Source organism: Tuber melanosporum, assembly GCF_000151645.1.
Source record: "Tuber melanosporum whole genome shotgun sequence assembly, scaffold_5, strain Mel28".
Classification (NCBI taxonomy): domain Eukaryota; kingdom Fungi; phylum Ascomycota; class Pezizomycetes; order Pezizales; family Tuberaceae; genus Tuber; species Tuber melanosporum.
This window is the reverse complement of record NW_003299095.1, coordinates 637340-655368: the sequence shown is the minus strand read 5'-3', so window position 1 is coordinate 655368 and position 18029 is coordinate 637340. Positions and strand designations below refer to the sequence as shown.

The following is an 18029-nucleotide window of genomic DNA, read 5'->3' as shown; positions in this document are numbered from 1 at the left end:
ACAGGGCTAGGCTAGGCCAAATCAAGCCTTTCAATCACAGCCCCCCCCGTTGAATCCGAGATCTGTGCACTAACCAGCGCAGTAGCCCAGCAACGTACGATACGTTGTGGTCGGATCATCATTTTGGCGGACCGCAGCCGGGGGGGAGGGTTCCTAGCATCAGCACTTCAGAGAGCTTTCGAGATTACGGATTGGTGGGGGAGAGAAAGCGTTTTTTTTTTCTTATTCTTATTCTTATTCAGATCGTTGGGATTTGTTTGGATTTTTGCGGAATTCAAGGTGTTTTTTAGTTGAGTTTGCTATCATACCTAGCTTAGAGATACATGAATGTGCTATACCCCCATCTTAGTAGCGCAAGTAATTGCGCGGAATGCCAGCCTCCACATCCCTCTCGAAATCCACAATAGTGAGTGAGTAGGAAGCTCAGAGTGCGCTCTCGTACGTTAACTCACAGGATTATTTCTCAACAGGATTGGTTATAAAGGGAGGAGTTTTGGGCGAGTGAGAATTTGTGATGAGTTCTTACTTTGCTTGACTCGGGCTGCCGGTATTGCTCGTATATTGGTTGTATAGTCGCGATGGGGGGAAGTGGGAGTGAGAATTGAAGTGAATTATCTCTTGAAAACTGGACATTACAAATTCTACATTATAATCCTCCCTGTCGTGGATCCATCCTCCTAGCAGTGAGCCTTCTCCGGAAAATTACAGCTGTCCCAGAAGGGATTCCCGCAAGAAGCTCCATTCCACCCCTGCAACCTGTTCGCCAAGTCAGAGACATAAGAACCCGTAGCACCCTTAGGATCGGATAGGTCTGCGAAATTTATTTGCCCAGAGTTGTACCCTCGCGCAGCCTGGTAAACGTTGCCCTCGGTGTCGCCCGCGTACTCGGTCTGGATGTTCTGGCTGATCCACTGCACGTAGCCGGGCCCTTGTGCCGTCCCCTGGGTGCCGTCACGGACCATCTGCAGAATGGAGGCGACCATGTTGTTCGGGTCGTAGGAGACCGAGCCTGTGAAGGCTTGCATAAGACCGCAATTTTCGATACCGTTGTTTGTGCACGGAACACGGACATTGCCGGAGGACTGCGGGCGGCTGTTAGCGCTGCGCAGTGGAAACGGGGAGAAGGGGAGGGCACCTCTTGCATTATGACAGCGAGGATGAGTCTAGCATCGACTTTAGCCTCCTGCGAGACCTGGACGATGGCATCATAGATAGCGCCTTGCTCCGGACCGGTATCGAAGTGCACCAGGGTTGTATTTTGGTTCAAATTGAACATGTCGTGGAAGTTCATCCAGTTAACGATGGGCGGGAAGTTCTCCTTGATGCCGCTGAAGCAGAAGTAGAATGATGGGTCCTCGTAACCTCTGTTCCCCGCGGTGAAGGACGGGTTGTACCATGCTAACCCTTTCCCGGTGACTTCGGAACCAATCCCGCTAATGGGTGCGAAGAACCTTCCTACCCCGGGTCCGGAGAGGAGGGCATGGGCGCCTTGGTTGGGCTTTGTGCCTTCGGTGGTTATGATGTAGTTGTTGTTCTCGGGGAAGGTGGGTGGGGAGGGAAGTGATGTTTCTTGGAGAATTGGTATTTGGGTGCCGACTGCGAGAGCCAACAAGGGGGCTATTACGAACTAGGTAAATAGTTAGTGCTCTGTGAAGAAGCTGTGTTTTATGGAGAGACATACAGCCCTGGTCAACATATCAGGTCGTAGGGGATTGCCCGATGGATAGATATAGGGACTCTTAAAGGTTGTAGGTATGTCTAAAGCCTGAAGGGATGTATAAAAACAGCGCCAGATCGATGAAGGAAGGAATCCATGGACTATCGTTGTCCCTTATATACGCATTCAACCTCCATTTACACTTCTCCTATTTCCGCGGGTAATAGTGTGCGAGAGGTATGATATCAATATATCGTTATCAGTGAACCACACCGTGGCCGGCTCACCAATCAAGATATTCTTCACCAAGGGCATTCACATTTCTTGCTGGAGACTTGTAGCCCAGTGTCAGCCGCCCCGCACGACGTAACCACTACTCCGATGATTGGTGTTCACACGGGGTTAGCAGTCTATCCTCGGATGACCTGAAGCTGCCACTGAGAGTAAGATTCATAGTCCTGGTATACGCCCTATTTCGCTCAATCGGGTTGTCAAATTTCTCAAATTGGAATCACAACTTCACAACTAGGTTTGGATAGGGTGAGTAGTAGAGGAGGGAAGATAGTGCAAAATCCTGAAGTTGGAGGTATATTTCTGGCGGCAGTCCTAAGTGCTATAGAGCTTTCCGATATCTCACGGGCCGGGTCTTGCAGTATTACACTGCAGCATTCAACGCCTATCCTAGGAACCACCCATCTAGAAACTCAAATGACAAATTTACCTGTACGAACTCCGCGAATGGGGTTGGTACTTGCTTGTTCTTTCCACTACCCATTTTGGACAACCTTTCTTGCGCTCGGGGTGGCGGTCAGGGGGGGGGGTGAGTCCAATCATTCTTTCGTTTGAGTAATGGTGGAAATCCACGAGTGCTAGATAATTTGGGGGAATTAAGATATTCTCCTTCGAGCCGTCGCAGCCTAATACTCGGCGATATCCTACTAGGAAACCCTTTATTCCTTGTGGGACAATAGAGACGCTTAATGTAACACCGGCAGTGAGGGTGCAATAATAATATTATAATATCCCAGAGGGGCATAATCCAAACCAACTAATCGTGTAATAGGGAATCGTTTTTGTCCTGTGCTTGCAGCTGAAACCAATCATGTTTTTACCCACGTGGGTGTGGCTATCGGTTTCGGGGTGGGGAAGTGGAGACCTTCTGCAGGTTACCGGGTGTCGAAGTTGTTTAGTAATGAGTCCAGCCGTGGTGACTGTGGTTGCTGGTAATTGCGGGGGAGGTATTGTAAGCAATGTTTCATTTCAAGAGGGATTCGGGCAAAGTTCATGCTTTGTGTTTCTAGAGATCGTATATGTTTTAGTGGGTGTGTAGAGGCGGGTATTTGTGAATACCACTATAGGTTGTGTTGCATGGTATGATGTCACTAGGGTTGGAAATGATTACTAGCGAGGAAAGAGAACCACGATGAGTTCATTAATATGTAGGAATTGGTGGACTATGTACCTATACCGGTATGTCGAACGGGTCCTGGATAACACCCTACGAGTAAGGCATTTCGATATTGCATACTAATAACATTGAATAAATATCTAGGGCTAAGGCTTGGTGGTGCAGTCGGATACTATGATACTAATATGATACTAGACACTAGCAGATCGTGGGAGTTCTGCTCGATTATGATTCCACGGAGAGGACCCCATGATTGAATGATGAATGAAGTTAGCAGACCCTCATCAAGTGATCGATCATGGTCACTGCTCGAGCATGGTCAAGTATAATCGATTACCGGTATCATCGATTTTTCTCGTGCGTAATTGCTTTTCGCATGTCAAAAAGTCAGTGCCCAGGCTAATACATGATATCACAGCCGTGTCCATGACTGTTGGACACCATACCAATACAAGCTATTACCCCACAGTATAAGTATGACTGATTCAAGGTCAGCTGATGGTTACAGGTTCAAAAGTTAGGGACAAATACCCGTACAGCTGATGCTGACAGAAGCGCAAATTTTTTAGAACGGGACATACAACGACAGTTAACCGTACCAACTGGTCTGGGTGGTAGAGTATTTTCCTCAGTACTGTATTATACTTGGCACCCTGGCATGGAAGATGTTTCGGGTCCCACCGTTGGTAATTCGTCTCTTCGTTATGACTCGATCTCTCGGACATGCTCCTAAAGGACATGGGAGCATATGGTGGCTCAGAAGCACGATCGACCCCTTCTCAATTGAACAGTTTCCTTCAGTCGCTAGAGAGAGTGTGTGTGGAGCGGAATAACTCCACAACCCGAGAGCCTAATCTGAAAGCGCAAGTTACAAGTAAGTTGTATGATAAAAGAGCAAGGATTGAGGTCCTCTGGTGAGGGAAGGAAAGGCTTGGGTAAGAAAAGGTAAATTTTAGCAGGATACGATAGCGATATTGCTAGGACGCTGGTCTTAGCATCCACATAGTCCCAAACAACCAGAAAGCTTGAACGTGATCAGCGCTCGTATGCTGCTCGTATGATACTGCCAACTTTTGAGGAGATTACTGTGTTTATTTTCTGCAGGTTTAGCTACTGTACTGTGCATTGCGCCGCTGTTGTAATTACCCCCCCCCCCCCCCGGTGAGAAGCGCTTAGTGATCTATACTTATATAGACTATCTCCGTTCAAGTAATCACCAAGGCAGCGCCAGTAATTAATGAAAAAAGTGGAACCTGGGATGCCCTGGGGACCCTCAAGCCGCACCGAACGTTGGAGTTGCCTTTTCGAGGTATTAATAGTAAATGTTCGAGCTAACATTTTTCTGGACTTGATTCTATCCCTTCTTCTGTACCCTATTTTTTTGCTTTCTAGTTCCATCCAGTACTCGTAGAATATTTCGAGATTACAGTATCATACTCGAGTAGGAACGGTTCGAGTGTGGCAATCTCGTAAATGCTTTGTACTGGTGAGGTCACAGCAGGAGCTGCCCGACCATAGGCTACTTATCGTACTACCTTTGGTAAAGATACACACAGATTAGGGGATGATGATTAACTTGAACTGCTAGTTAGTAACTATGATAGTCTAAGTTAAATCTTGGCTGTACGGTACAGTAAAGTACAGTACTCGGTACCGAGGCTACAAACTATTTAACGTCTTGATCTACCCACCAAAGTGCGACCGCTCGGATTGGGGGATCAGTCACAGCAGATGATGGATCCTCAAGGCCACCCAAGTTACTACTACCTGTCACCTTTGTCTCTCTTCTGGCTTTAGGAACGATGAGGGGTAAAAACTTCTGCTGGCGCAGTACCGTTGGAGGGCACTACTAATGCCTAAAGAGGCTGAGATTCCCTCTCAGGGGAACCTTCCGGTATTCCCCCTAATATGTCCCAAGGGGTTTGTTAGGGGAAAAAGCGAAGAATAGTATCCCCCATTCGTCCCCAAGAAGAGGGGAGATTAAGTCTCTAGGATCAAACAGCTCTCTATTGTCCTTCACAGATGATACAGTATCTACCCGATAAGCTGATCAGATGGGACCGCCACGAAGGCGCAGTCAGCTTTAGCATCAAGAACCCCTCCTGGCGCAATACCGGTACTGGATAACAGGCATTGAATCGGAACCCTCGCCTAGAGCCGCGTTATCCACTGTGGCTGAGGAAGGCTGGTAGTTACAAGTATGGGTGATCTAAAAGCCAACTGTATGATACTGTACGAGTAGTTGCCGAAGTTTTCTCTTCAAGGGGGCAATCTTGTCACCGTCATGTCAGCAGCGGGGCTGCGACACAACACCCTTTACATATCATTGGTAATAGTTGTTATGCGCCAGGTGAACTGTTCGAATATATTGGCCCTACGGAGTCAGATGCTCTTTTGGAGCATCTTAATATCAGAGTCCTATCGGAGTGCCGGTATGTAGACCTTGATTTTGTACTGTACTACGCTGCTGGCCATTCATATCATTCAAAACTTCCCGAGAGGAGTCCCCTACCGGCAACAGTCTCCCCATCGGCACCGCATACCATTCGTCTAGAGGGTAAGATAAGCTTGTGGCCGGATCAACTCGGGATTACTGATGGAGCAGTTATTGCCTCATAGACTACCGTACTACAGTACGAGATTTCGCAGGTTATACTTGGATTGGTACGGTACTGTACCGGTACTCAGCATGGACTCATGAACATAGCTTTTGCCTGCCAGCCTCGGGTCGAGTAACGGATCATACTCATAGAAGGGGTGTTCAACGGAAGAATGTCGACGGGTATTGTACCTTAACCGGATTGGCGGGTCACCCCCCGCGAGTTTAGATTAATTGGGAGCCTTCACGGATTGCTCGCCTTGAACACGGCTCAGCTATGCATGATAGTGAATTCCAGGAGTGGTGAAAACAAGCAACATCCCCCCCGCTCTTTGCTTACACACAGCAAACATGGATTATGCCTCAGCACACCCGCTCACCCAGAGAGATGACTACGGGCGCCTAGAGAATACCTTATTGGCTCTACTAATCAGACGGCTACCAGGGGGTGGTGGAAATCGTCCTGTCGCAAGTCACGGTTGGGCTGGAGCACAACGTTGAATGGTGAGCACGGGGACAGGAGCGTTATGAACGCTTTATTGGTAGAACCATGCAGACATTGAATCGCTCTAAGACTTGAAAAAAATTCTCTATTTCATCTCGCCGTTTCGGTCACTATGAAATGCCCCACTTGCGGTTCTTGACTGCAGTGATTCTATCTCTTGTTTTCTCTCTTTCCACCATTCACTCATTATGAGAGGTCTTTTCTCCTTGGCCGCGATCTTGGGAACTGTTGCTGCACAGTACCTTGAACCTGCACCCACTTCAGCTGTTAAGCCTATCTTGAATGGAACGGCAGAGTTCGAGAATTTGTTCAATTATGCCCCTAAAGAACCCTCGTAAGTTCCACCTTACATTCCAATCGTAAATCCATTGCCGGGCTGTTGTTGAGCGAACATCTGTTCACAGAGTTGTCCCATATCCCGGGAACACAAACACGACTGAGAAGAACCCTCCTATCCCAGCCCCTGACACGAACATTACCGTGGGTGATGCGGCCAACCAGTTTTTCATCCAAGCTGCCTGTACCCTCACACCCAACAACCCAACAAAGTTTTGGCGAGAGACAGTAAACCTCAATGGCGCATCGCCGTTCAATTCGGACCCCACATATCAGGTCTACAGAAATGTGAGGATTTATGGAGCAAAGGGTGATGGAGTCACTGATGACTCTGGCGCATTTCAATTCGCCATTGATGGTAAATCTCTGAGCTCCCGTGAAATCGGGATCAATGAAAGCTCACATCTACGATAGCATGGAGCCGGTCCAGCAATTTCCAGCAGACAGCTGCGCCAGCTCTCATCTACGTTCCGAGTGGGACCTACAAGATCTCAAACAGCATCAGGATGCTTGTCGGCACTATGATGATTGGAGACCCGCTTAATAAACCGGTGCTCAAGGCAGATGCGAACCTTGGCTCCAACCCGATTATAAATGGTTTCGACTCAAGCAGATTCCTTGTTTCTACTACAAATTTCTTCATAGGAATTAAGAACATCAAACTCGATACCACTGCCATCGGTGTCAATACTCCTGCTCTTGCACTGAACTGGCCCGTTTCGCAGGCTACCCAATTATACAATGTGGACTTCAGTATGCCGAACTTCTCCCAACATGTTGGTATCACTATGGATGGTGGGAGCACGGGCGGTGGATCTGGGACCATTTTGAGTGATTTAGTACGTTCTCCTCTATTTGGTGTGGGAATGTGGTTGATCACTGACCGCTTGACCAGTCTTTCACCGGTGGCGCAATCGGCATTAGACTCAACAATCAACAATACATGTTCAAGAGTCTGAAATTCAATGGTTGTAATACCGCTATTGCTATTTCCCATGTCTTCTTCCTTACTGTGCAAGATGCCTCTTTCACGAACTGCGGTACCGGTATCGACATGGGTGGGAACGGAGTTGCAGGTTCCGTCTCTCTCATTGACTCCTCAGCGAGCTCAGTCGGCGTCGTGGTGAACGCATTCAAGACGGGCAACGGCGCAGGATCATTGGTGGTTGAAAATTTCGTAAGCACCAACTCCGGTGCCACTGTCGCTCAGAGTAATGGCGGTCAGACTCTGGTTTCTGGTAGTGTATCAAACACCTGGGTCATGGGAAATGCCAACCCCGGAGATTACCAAGGTGGAACTTACTACACTACTCCACGTTCGCCATCCCTCTTAGCTCCGAACGGAAAGTACTTCCTCATGCCCCAACCTCAATATCAGCAATACGGAAATGACCAGTTTGTGAACGTTAAGGATCAAGGCGCCAAGGGAGACGGTGTGACCGATGACACTGCTACTATTAACGCAATCCTGCTCGCCAACGCTGGATGCAAGATCGTCTACTTCCCTCAGGGAACCTATCTCGTCCACGACACAATCTACATTCCCCCGGGAACAAGGATTGTGGGCGATGTCTGGTCGACGATCAGTGCCGTTGGTAGCAAGTTCTGGGACGCGAACAATCCCCACGTTGTGGTACGAGTTGGAAACGCAGGCGAAGTTGGTGTAGCTCAAATCACAGACATGATCATCACAACAGCCGATGTCCTCAATGGCGCAATCCTCATGGAGGTCAACATGGCCGGAAACTCCCCCGGTGACGTCGGTTTCTGGAACACGCATTTCCGTATCGGAGGAACCGTGGATACAAAGGTCAACACTAACTGTGCCGGCCCTGATGCAAGTGCTTGTAAAGCCACCTTCCTCATGCTGCACATTACTACCACCGGCTCTCCTTACATTGAGAACATGTGGGGCTGGACAGCCGATCACTCTCTCGACGGCGGTCCACCACAGGTCATTTCTACTGGCCGTGGAGCCCTAATCAGAAGTACGAAAGCAACCTGGATGATCGGCACAGCCTTCGAGCACAACACCCTCTACCAATACAACATTGTGGACGCCCAGAATCTCCTCATTAGTTTCCAGCAAACCGAAACCGCATACTGGCAAGGCCCCGGTGCGCCCATATCCGCCCCAACTCCATGGGCCGTCAACAGCGCATACTCAGACCCCAACTTTTCCGGTTGCGGTGGCGGCGATGCACAATGCAGAATGGGGTGGGCACAGCGCATTAGCGGTGGCTCAAACATCTACATATATGGCTCCGGCTTTTGGGTCTTCTTCAATGGGCTCACATTTGCTGATGGACATGGGTACGGCGGCAGTGGTGGATGTGAGGCGAGCTGTTGCCAGAGCAGTGTTTGTCAGGCGAATGCCGCGGAGGTTGTCAGCGGGACGAAGAGCCTTTATTGGTATAACGTCAACACGCATTTGTTCACGAATCTGATCGTTGATGGTGGAAACATCGTTAAGCAGTTCAACAACCCTGGGAGTTGGGGTGGCGTTGCCGCAGCCTTCTTGGCTCATGCGGGTGCTTAGATGCCGGGGGATAGCGGGAAGGTCGTTAGGTTGGGTGCGGGATGTATGGTAAATAGATGAAAGATGGATAAAATCGAGCCAAATAATGAGAAATTTAATACCCAAAGAGCAAGAAGAAACAGACATTCCAGCACAAAAAGGACATACTGACAGCACTGCACTTAATTTTCCTCGTGATGATACGCATATTTGTTCCGGAATTCGAACCATTTCGGTGCTGGGGGGTGCTTGAAGGTGATGCTTGCACGAGTGTTGAAGAGTGGAGTTGAGAGCATAGGGCCTAACTTATGGAGATGGTAGTAGAAGATACTGCGGCATGGTAATGACATCAGTGGGAAAGCTCTGGAGAGCGGGAGTCTTGATTTGATCTTTTTTTTCTGTTATCGAGGATTTCGGAGAATGTCCTCTCCCCTTATTGTGTGTTAAAACGCTATGGGAAATCAGAGGGTCCTATGGAGAACAAGAGGTGGTTTGGGAATTTCTTATGCTTCGATATAATTACTTCTGTCTTTCCTGATATACAGAGGGAGAATAAAACGAGGCTACAAGCAACCATGATTATCATTATTCTCTCATTTGAACAAAGTTATTTCATTTAGATCACCTTCGTCCACTGCGCACACTCGAGAACACTGACGTTCAGGACAAAGTGTCCCTAAAACACTGCTCCTATCATACACGCCTGCTCAAAAAATTCCGTCGGAAAACATCTCAGAACCCCCCACTTGCCCTCTAATCCACCCAGCCTACCATGGCACCCTTATCCACCTCCCTATCTAATATCACTCTCTTCCACCTTCCCCCGAGTCGAGACAATCGCCGATCCCTGGCTCGATGAGTTGTTGTAGCGAGTAAGTGAACAGGATCAACCATGGTCATGGGACGAGCCTCTGGCTCGCTGAGTGTTGTAGGAAGTAGACTAAATGGTTGACCAGCTTTACTTAGTCTACCTGCTACAACACCCAGAGAGCCAGAGGTCAGCAAGTGCACCATCCCATGACTGTGGTTGATCCTGTTCACTTACTCGCTATAACACTCATCAAGCCGGAGGTTGGCAAGTGTCTCGTTCCACAACTGTGGCCGATCCCGTTCACTTTGTGACAACACCTCCCCGCCACTCCGGCACCAACCCGACCGTTGCCAAGCCATTCGCCACTCCGAAATTTTTCAACTACGAGTACTGAACTAAACCTTTCTAAACCCAAACCAACCACCCGATCTTCCCCCTCCCACTACCACCCGCAATGCATCCACACTTGAACAGAACCGACAGCGAGGGTCCTTCCCCTATCCCTTTTACTCGCGTTCGAAGGGACAACTGTTGGCTAACTTGGGAAAAAAGGCAATTGCGCCGAGGTGACGAGAATACTAGAGGAATGCCACGCCCGCGGATTCATGTGGAAGGCCATTGGGATGTGCAATGGGGCAAAACATAATTTGAATATGTGTTTGCGGGCTGAGAGGCTTGAGCGGACCAAGAAGAATAGGGAGGCGGCAAAGGATAAGAAGAAAGAGATTGTGCAGAAGTGGGCTGAGATTGAGGCGAATTCATGATGGTGGGGGGCATTACAGTGGGAAGGGAGTTGAGTTGGAGTTGGAGTTTTTTTCCATGCGAGAATGTAGCTGCATCGCATACTATCGCAAACGGCAATGGGGGGTATCTGTTCTCCCTCCTCATTATATATCGGTATGAACTTATATTTCCTCTTCATCCTATAGAAAAAGACAATACCGAAAGAAAAAAGAACTCTCTCTAAATCCGCCTGTGTAATCCCCTCCTCTCCCTCATCCACCCCTCGCCCGATCCTCTTCTAGATCCTCTCAGGAGGAGCCTCACCAACTCTATCAAACAACACCAAATACCCCAACCCCCGGTCGAGCAACAGCCTCCCGCATACCTCCCCAACGAGCGCCTCCGCATAGCTGTTCTACCTTCGTCTAAGCACAACTAATACTTCCCCTCCTAGTCGGCCCGTCCCAGATAACATCTAGCGACGGGCCGATCCTAATAGCATAAGCCCCCACATCCCCACGGGAAGCCATCACGCGAATCCTCTCAACACAGCACCCAACCCCAAGCTCATTCGCGTGCGCCTCTATGTGAGAATCCCGGAATATCCCCGCAAGAACTTCCAGCCACCTTTCATTCCGGGGGAAAACCACCTACCTACGTGATTTCGTGTCCAGCAGGTAATATCCCTTCCGCCCCTCCCTCGCTCGGTCGGACAAGGTATCTTCCGTAATGGCCGATCCGTAAATCGTCTTAAAAGACCCATCATTCCTTCTCGAGGCTAGCCCCCTCACGAGTGGTTGTGAGCCACACATCCCCGCCAAAGAACCCCCATCCTTAGTCGCGTTGGATTTTGTCAGGCGTCCCCAGGATGCGGGGCCCCGCAGTCATGTGTGGATCCTTGATATCGCAGGGTGGAGAATATTTTTATGGAGCGCCGGGTGGGGACCTTGTCACCGCGAGGCAGAACATGCTTGCGGTGGCATCGTTAATGGATGAGATCCTCGCTGGTACTGCCCGGAATGGGCGATTGGGGGGAGGGGGGGGGGTGGGTGAGTTGTAGAGGGGGTAGATTCCTAGACTAACGGGAGCATGAACAGAGTTTCAAGTAGGAGGGTAAAAGTATGATACGCACTAGCATGCTACTGTGATTTTACCATTATAAGACACATCTTCTATGGTATAAGATAGATCTATGCCCTGGAGAAAGTACTAAACTCTACCGAAGGGACTTCCTCGTATTTATGATTTTAAACCCCCCCCTACGAGATCCCCATACAACTACCCAACCACAACAGTATTCACAAATCCCCTCCCAGAAATAAGCACAAAAATTCATACATAAGTCCCACCCACCCAGCCACTCCAAAAGAGCGAGCCCACTCCCCATCAACATACAAACAAACCGCCCCCCCCCCCATGATATATACTCGCGAACGAACTGAAAATCCCCACTATCCGTCCTTGCCCCACGACAAAGAATCCACATTTCACACGCCATCACTCGATCTCAGTAGCTGGCAGTGGGCACTGTACCCTGCGGCGATACAAATATCATAAATTTTAAGTCCCTTTTGTGAGAAAATTGATTGGCGTCTTGCTCCCGTGTGGGCACCGTTGTCGCTAACTAGTTTGTTGACTCCAGAATGATAAAAGGCAAGAATAGATATGTAGCTCTGATGGCCAAGTTGGTAAGGCGCGTCACTAGTAATGACGAGATCAACGGTTCAAATCCGTTTCAGAGCATCGATAAAGCTTGAATTTTCTTTTTCTTTTTTCTCTTGTTTGTTTTGTATGGGGGTTGAGTTGGGCTGGGCTTGGGTTTTTACCAGTACAACCCCGTGCGGAAGGTGGGGGTTTGGCCGCGGGGAGGGCTTAAGCGTTCGTTCATACTTGTAGCTACGGTAGCGAAATTACGGCGTAATTTTATCAAAACGGGACTGAGCGTAAACTGGCTACTGAGATATGTTAGGCACTATTAGTATAGATATCTACTATGGTAGGGAGAACAACAACGAACAAAGGGGACGACGAACAACAGACCAAAGCTTTGATGGCAAACGCCAAATTTGGTTTAGTCTACTATTCGTTGTCCCCCTCCCACTATGTTACAAACTCAAGCATCACTGTCATTGGAGTCGTCTGCACCCTCATCTTCGTCTTCTACATCCTCCATATCCTCATCTTCAGACTGCTCCTCCTCAACCGAAAGATGCCCCTCCTCATCCCCACTCTCACTGTCACCATCCCCACCTCTCCTCCTCGCCCTCTCCTGCCTAAGACTCTCCTCAACAATCTTCCTCTTCTCCTCCCTCACCTTCCTCTGCGAGAGTACGTACGCCCCAAACGGGGTCTTCTCCCACGCAACATCGTCAAGAAATTTATCTACCATGTCAGTCTTGTTGGGCGCGAACTCGACCTTATTCCTCCTCTCCTGCACCCACTTTGAATTCGCCTCTAGTTTCCCGGCGAGCACGCTGAGCGCGTTGTTTAGGCTGACTACGGAGGACTTTTTAATCCAGCGCTTGGCATGGACAATGGCTGGTATGGCCAGCTCGGGGAAAGCGATGGATTTGGCGTGCAGGACAAAGAACTCCGAGAGGAGTTCTACGACTTGCTCGCCAACGCCATCTTGGTAGGTTTTTGTTGGCAGGTAGGATTTTGGCGCGCGGATGGTTGTGCTGAAGTCTAGGGGGCGGAGGGTCGATGGCTTAGGCTTCCTCTTGAAGATGGTTGAGGAGAGGACCTCAAAGAGGAGGGAGGCTAGGGGGATGTAGACTCCTGTTGCTCTTGAGAGACGGAGGAGGGAGCGAAGGAGGTAGAAGCGCAGGGGGAAGTATTGAGCCGTTGGGATGAGTTTGATGGCGCCGAGGGTTACCTGGATCAATGGGTAGATCAACGGCCGCAAGGGGGACTCTCTGCCCGCTTCAGCTTCTTTGAATCCGTCGCAGTGAGCTGAAAGGGCACGGGACCAAAAGTCGAGGGAGTGGACGTATTGCCAGTTGTAGACAGTCTTGTAAGAGTCCTGGGTTTTGTGGGTCAGCAGATGGTAATGTGTGGTTAGTAAGTTACCGTTACAAACCTTTGAGTTATTGGTAATACTGTTTCTCAGATGTATCGCCAATTGTCTGATATATCCAAACCCAGCAGAATACCCGACTTTGTCCATACTATTCAGTCCAAGAACTTCACGGGCAGAGTTCTTCATCAAGTTAATTCCCTGCATAGTATATCCACTTGTTTGTCTGCTAGCACGAACAAATCCGGCGTAAAGCGCCTTAAGACACATCTCCTTCAACCCGTCATCTCCAATCACAGTAGCTCTGCGGACAACCAAGAACGCTGTGATTCTTGTAGATTCATCTGAGCTGTTTGCAGCCCAGATATCAACGACAGCCTTGATGTACGCCTTGAGGAATTTTCGGAAGGATAGGAAATATGGGACTAAAGGAACTGTAGAGTTTAGGAGTAGCTTTTGAGTCGGAGCGTCGGTAAGGGTAGGAAGGAGGTGAAGCAAGGATGCCGAGTGAGACTTGAGTAGTGGGCTCATTGAGCGGTATTTTTTGGTGTCGCTGGCAATACGACTGTAGCACGATCAGCCACGCTCATCTCAAAACACAAAATATGTGCTTACATCTTCCCCGATGCGCTCTCCTTCACTGGTAGATGATGGTTGAGTACATCAGGAACATGTTTTAGCGCCAAAACCAAGAGTTCATGATAAACTGTCCTAATTAGCATCACAAAGACCAAACTAAATAATGACAACATACTATTGGCATCAGTAATGGTGTACTTGCACCCACTATCATTGTCACCAACGTCGCTAACATGCACCGCAGCCCTAAATGCCAAAACCACCTTCTTGAGACTACGTAGACTCTTTTCCTCCACAAGTGCCCTCTTCCAAGTTTCCACATCTCTCAATGTAACTTCGATACTCGAACCTGCAATGTCGTTCTGAGCTAGCTCTTTACCTTCACTCTTCTTAGGCTTCTTTTTCTTTTTCTTCTTGGGCGCTTCGTCTTCGCTCTCGCCTTCAGACATAATGTCAATGCCAGAACGACCATCCTGTTCTGCCGCCGTGAAGTCCAGCAATTCGGAATCGTTCTCCTGAAGATATTTGAAAAACTCTGGGTCTTTTTCCGCAAGCGCAGATAAATCTGCCCTGTGAGTTTCCAACTCATCATTACTCTCCCCCTTCTCTTCCACCTCACCATTATCCTTCTCCTCTGCCTCGCCCCTCTTCCTCTTCAATTCCTTCCTCTTCCTCTTCTTTTCCTTCTCAGTCTCGGGAACTTCGAATCCACCCTGGAAGAATTGCTCGACGCTCATATCCTCGAATAGCTCCACATCGTCATCTTTTCTCTTAGACTTCTTTATTTCCTTCTCCTCCGCATCTTTGTCGGCGTTTCCGTCCACTCGCTTCTTGCGCTTCTCAGCGAGTTGGTGTCGTTGTTTTACCTTTACGTGAGCCTTTCTATCTTCGAGTGTTTTTTTCAGATGCTTCGCTTCGAACTTGCGAGTTGATTTCTTTATGCGGCCCATTGTTGCAGGTTATCAAAGAATTGACGTTGGTAAGGGTGTTGTAATAGCGGAATGTAATTTCGGGGAAGGGAAAAAAATATTTTATGACACGGAATCGGAGTGCGATGTGAAATGCTTGGCATGGTTGCAGGTCTTCAGGTGCCGGCAACAGATAGGAAAAAAAAAAAACCTTCCTCATCACAACTTAAATTGAAGGTCTCCCCACAATAACATTCCCTGCAAGTCCGATTATCGCCAATTGATTTTTTCAAACTTAGATGGCTAAAGACAAACATCGGAAGAAGTTCTCTGATGAGCCAAAAGTTCCTGTGACAAGTTTGTTCCCTCCTAGTTCTCTCTCAACCTCAAGAGTGGGTCTTTTTTAGAGTTGAATTCCATAACTAAACTATCAATAGCCGACGAGCGATTCATCTCAGTCCATAATGACCCCCGCTTCGCCCTCCCCCGCCGCAAAGATGCAAAACTCAAGATCGACAAGCGCTTCGAGCGCATGTACAAGGATAGGTCGTTTGCGGAGAAAGCAAGCGTAGACAGATATGGTCGCAATATTGGAAAAGACGCAGGGAAGGAGGAAATCAAACGGTACTACCACATCTCCGACGAGGAAGATGAGGATGAAGAGCAAGCACGAGTATACGACCCAGCAAGAGGCGAAGGTGTAATTTCCACTTCGGAAGAATCTAGTGATGAGGAAGACGAAGAAGTCGGAGAGGCGGAAGAGGAAGCGGCAAGAGCTCAGGTGGAATGTCAGAGGGAGATCCCCATGGGAGAGGTTAGCAAGAGGTTTGCGGCCGTGAATTTAGACTGGGATAATGTTCAGGCAGTGGATCTTTTAAAGACCTTCTCGAGCTTTGTTACCGGGGGTGGAAGGATTGTTAGTGTTACAGTTTATCCAAGTGAGTTTGGTAAAGAGCGAATGGAAAGAGAGGAGATGGAGGGGCCACCTACAGAGATTTTCAAACCAAAGGGTAAAGCCAGGGTTATTAGTAGTGATGATGAGGACAGCAATTTAGACGAGGAGGTCGACGAGAAAACCATTATTAAAGAGGATAAGGGAGAGGAGTTCGATAGCAGCAAGTTGAGGAATTACCAGTTGGAGAGATTAAGGTTTGTTTTAATGATATCGTCTAAATTGTGGAAGTTATGAATAAGCTAATTGGGTGTAATAGGTATTTCTATGCAGTAGTAGAATGCGATTCCCTGGAGACTGCGAGATACATTTATGAGCAGTGCGATGGCGCAGAATATGAAGCTACTGCAAATTTCTTTGACCTCCGATTTATCCCAGATGAAACATCTTTTGAAGACGATAAGCCCCAAGACAGGTGTGTCGAAGTTCCGGCAAACTACAAGCCTGTTGATTTTTCCACAGACGTACGTCTTCGACATCATGATATCATGCATAGCCACTAATGCCTATATTTCCAGGCACTCCAACATTCTAAAGTCAAACTAACCTGGGATGAAGACGATCAACAGCGAAAACTTGCTACCAAGCGTGCTTTCTCCCAGAGGGATTTAGAAGACATGGACCTAAAGGACTATCTAGCCTCCAGCGACAGCGAATCTGAGTCTGGAGCTCGTGAGGCAGCAAAGGATAAATACCGAGCCCTGCTATCCGCGACTGGTTTCGGAAAAAAGGACAAAGCCGAACTAGTAGGCGACATGGAAGTGACGTTTACATCAGGGCTAAGCGAAAAGGCCAAAGACCGAAAAGTCATTGAGGAAGATGAAGAAGAGGAAACCACAATAACCAAATACGCCCGAAAAGAGAAAGAACGAAGGCGACGCCGGAAGGAAGGGCTGAAAGCCACGCGGGAAGGGGATGGCAAGGGCGACAAGTTCGAAAACAAAAATGCAGAGGATATAATAGAAAAGAAAGAAGCTGGAGATATAATCACAAACCTAGGCTTCGATGACCCCTTCTTCGACGACGCCCCGGCTTCAAAATCTGCTGAGAAAAAGGAAAAGAGGCGCAAGGACCGAGAAGCAAAATCTGCTGAAGCTGCCAAAAACGCATCCAAACGCGCGGAACTAGAGCTTCTAATGACGGGCGAAGACGTGGACACCGATGGCAAGAAGCTCTACCACTTCGACATGAAGCAGATTGTCAAAGCTGAGAAAAAGAAGGGCAAGAAGGGCAGGCGTAGAAAGGCAGAGTTCGAGCCCGAGGGAATACAAGACGGGTTCGAAATCGATGTTAAGGATCCCAGATTCGCGGCTGTTTATGAGAAGCATGAGTTTGCAATTGATCCAACAAATCCAAGGTTTGTGAAGACAAAGGCTATGAGTAAACTTTTAGAGGAGAGGAGGAATAGGACGCAGAAGAGGAATGATGACAGGGAGGAGGGTGAGGGTGAGAGGAAGAGGCGGAAGGTGGACAAGGCGGATAAGGGCGGAAAGGGTGAGGATGAGCTCAAGAGGCTGGTGCATTCTTTGAAAAGCAGGGCTAAAAAATAATGGATGTTAGAGACGTATAGTAGTTCTTAGGTGTAGATGTCACAGTTGTAGACGGCTGTATAATAGCCAAAAGTTTTCTATCTGATACCCTACCTCTACTCTCGTGCTATATTCCTAAGAGTACTATATGTACGTGCAAGAAAAAAAACATCTGCGACAGCAGAGTACCGTATTGTGCAAGCGGTCTCACTCACCGGGGTTGCGTGGTTGCTCCAAGCACAAAATACCACTCATGAACCAATAGAGGTCAGCTTCTCAACTTTCGTTGCTGATATCTCAAAAAGTGATACAGTCTATGAAGAAGAAAATTGCAGAACATCGAATTACAAGCACTCGAGTATGATACTCGTATCGTAGATGTTGGAGTGGGTCAAGAAGTGAGTCCGGACCCGTATTGTGGGTTGCGGGGCGGACCGGCGAGGAACCGTGTTGCTGCCAAGCAAATGGACAGGCTTGCAGGCGTAACT

At 48.4% G+C, this 18029-nt stretch overlaps 6 protein-coding genes; 3 read left to right on the top strand and 3 right to left on the bottom strand.

Annotated features, from left to right (window-relative positions):
* Positions 1-677: 677 nt before the first annotated feature.
* Positions 678-1696, bottom strand: GSTUM_00008776001 (uncharacterized protein; the record flags this gene model as incomplete). Its single annotated transcript, XM_002840272.1, has 3 exons — positions 678-1082; positions 1136-1627; positions 1682-1696. The coding sequence occupies 3 exons, from the start codon at positions 1694-1696 to the stop codon at positions 678-680; spliced, it is 912 nt and encodes a 303-aa protein (XP_002840318.1).
* Positions 1697-6357: 4661 nt separating this feature from the next.
* GSTUM_00008775001 (uncharacterized protein) lies at positions 6358-9044 on the top strand (the record flags this gene model as incomplete). The annotated part of the gene is made up of 4 exons (XM_002840271.1): positions 6358-6503; positions 6574-6863; positions 6920-7344; positions 7401-9044. 4 exons carry the CDS (start codon positions 6358-6360, stop codon positions 9042-9044), a joined length of 2505 nt encoding a protein of 834 aa, XP_002840317.1.
* A 430-nt stretch (positions 9045-9474) lies between these two features.
* GSTUM_00008774001 (uncharacterized protein) lies at positions 9475-9871 on the bottom strand (the record flags this gene model as incomplete). XM_002840270.2 has 1 exon in its annotated part: positions 9475-9871. Exon 1 carries the CDS (start codon positions 9607-9609, stop codon positions 9475-9477), a length of 135 nt encoding a protein of 44 aa, XP_002840316.1. The 5' UTR covers positions 9610-9871.
* A 417-nt stretch (positions 9872-10288) lies between these two features.
* GSTUM_00008773001 (uncharacterized protein) lies at positions 10289-11909 on the top strand (the record flags this gene model as incomplete). XM_002840269.2 has 2 exons in its annotated part: positions 10289-10322; positions 10417-11909. 2 exons carry the CDS (start codon positions 10289-10291, stop codon positions 10596-10598), a joined length of 216 nt encoding a protein of 71 aa, XP_002840315.1. The 3' UTR covers positions 10599-11909.
* A 613-nt stretch (positions 11910-12522) lies between these two features.
* GSTUM_00008772001 (uncharacterized protein) lies at positions 12523-15202 on the bottom strand. XM_002840268.2 has 5 exons: positions 14854-15202; positions 14328-14790; positions 14189-14279; positions 13637-14138; positions 12523-13579 (listed from the first exon to the last, which is right to left on the bottom strand). Exons 1-5 carry the CDS (start codon positions 15100-15102, stop codon positions 12671-12673), a joined length of 2214 nt encoding a protein of 737 aa, XP_002840314.1. The 5' UTR covers positions 15103-15202; the 3' UTR covers positions 12523-12670.
* A 78-nt stretch (positions 15203-15280) lies between these two features.
* On the top strand, positions 15281-17562 carry GSTUM_00008771001 (uncharacterized protein; the record flags this gene model as incomplete). XM_002840267.2 has 6 exons in its annotated part: positions 15281-15417; positions 15498-16209; positions 16272-16476; positions 16531-16818; positions 16936-16943; positions 17076-17562. The coding sequence occupies exons 1-6, from the start codon at positions 15360-15362 to the stop codon at positions 17560-17562; spliced, it is 1758 nt and encodes a 585-aa protein (XP_002840313.1). The 5' UTR covers positions 15281-15359.
* Between the last annotated feature and the right edge of the window lie 467 nt (positions 17563-18029).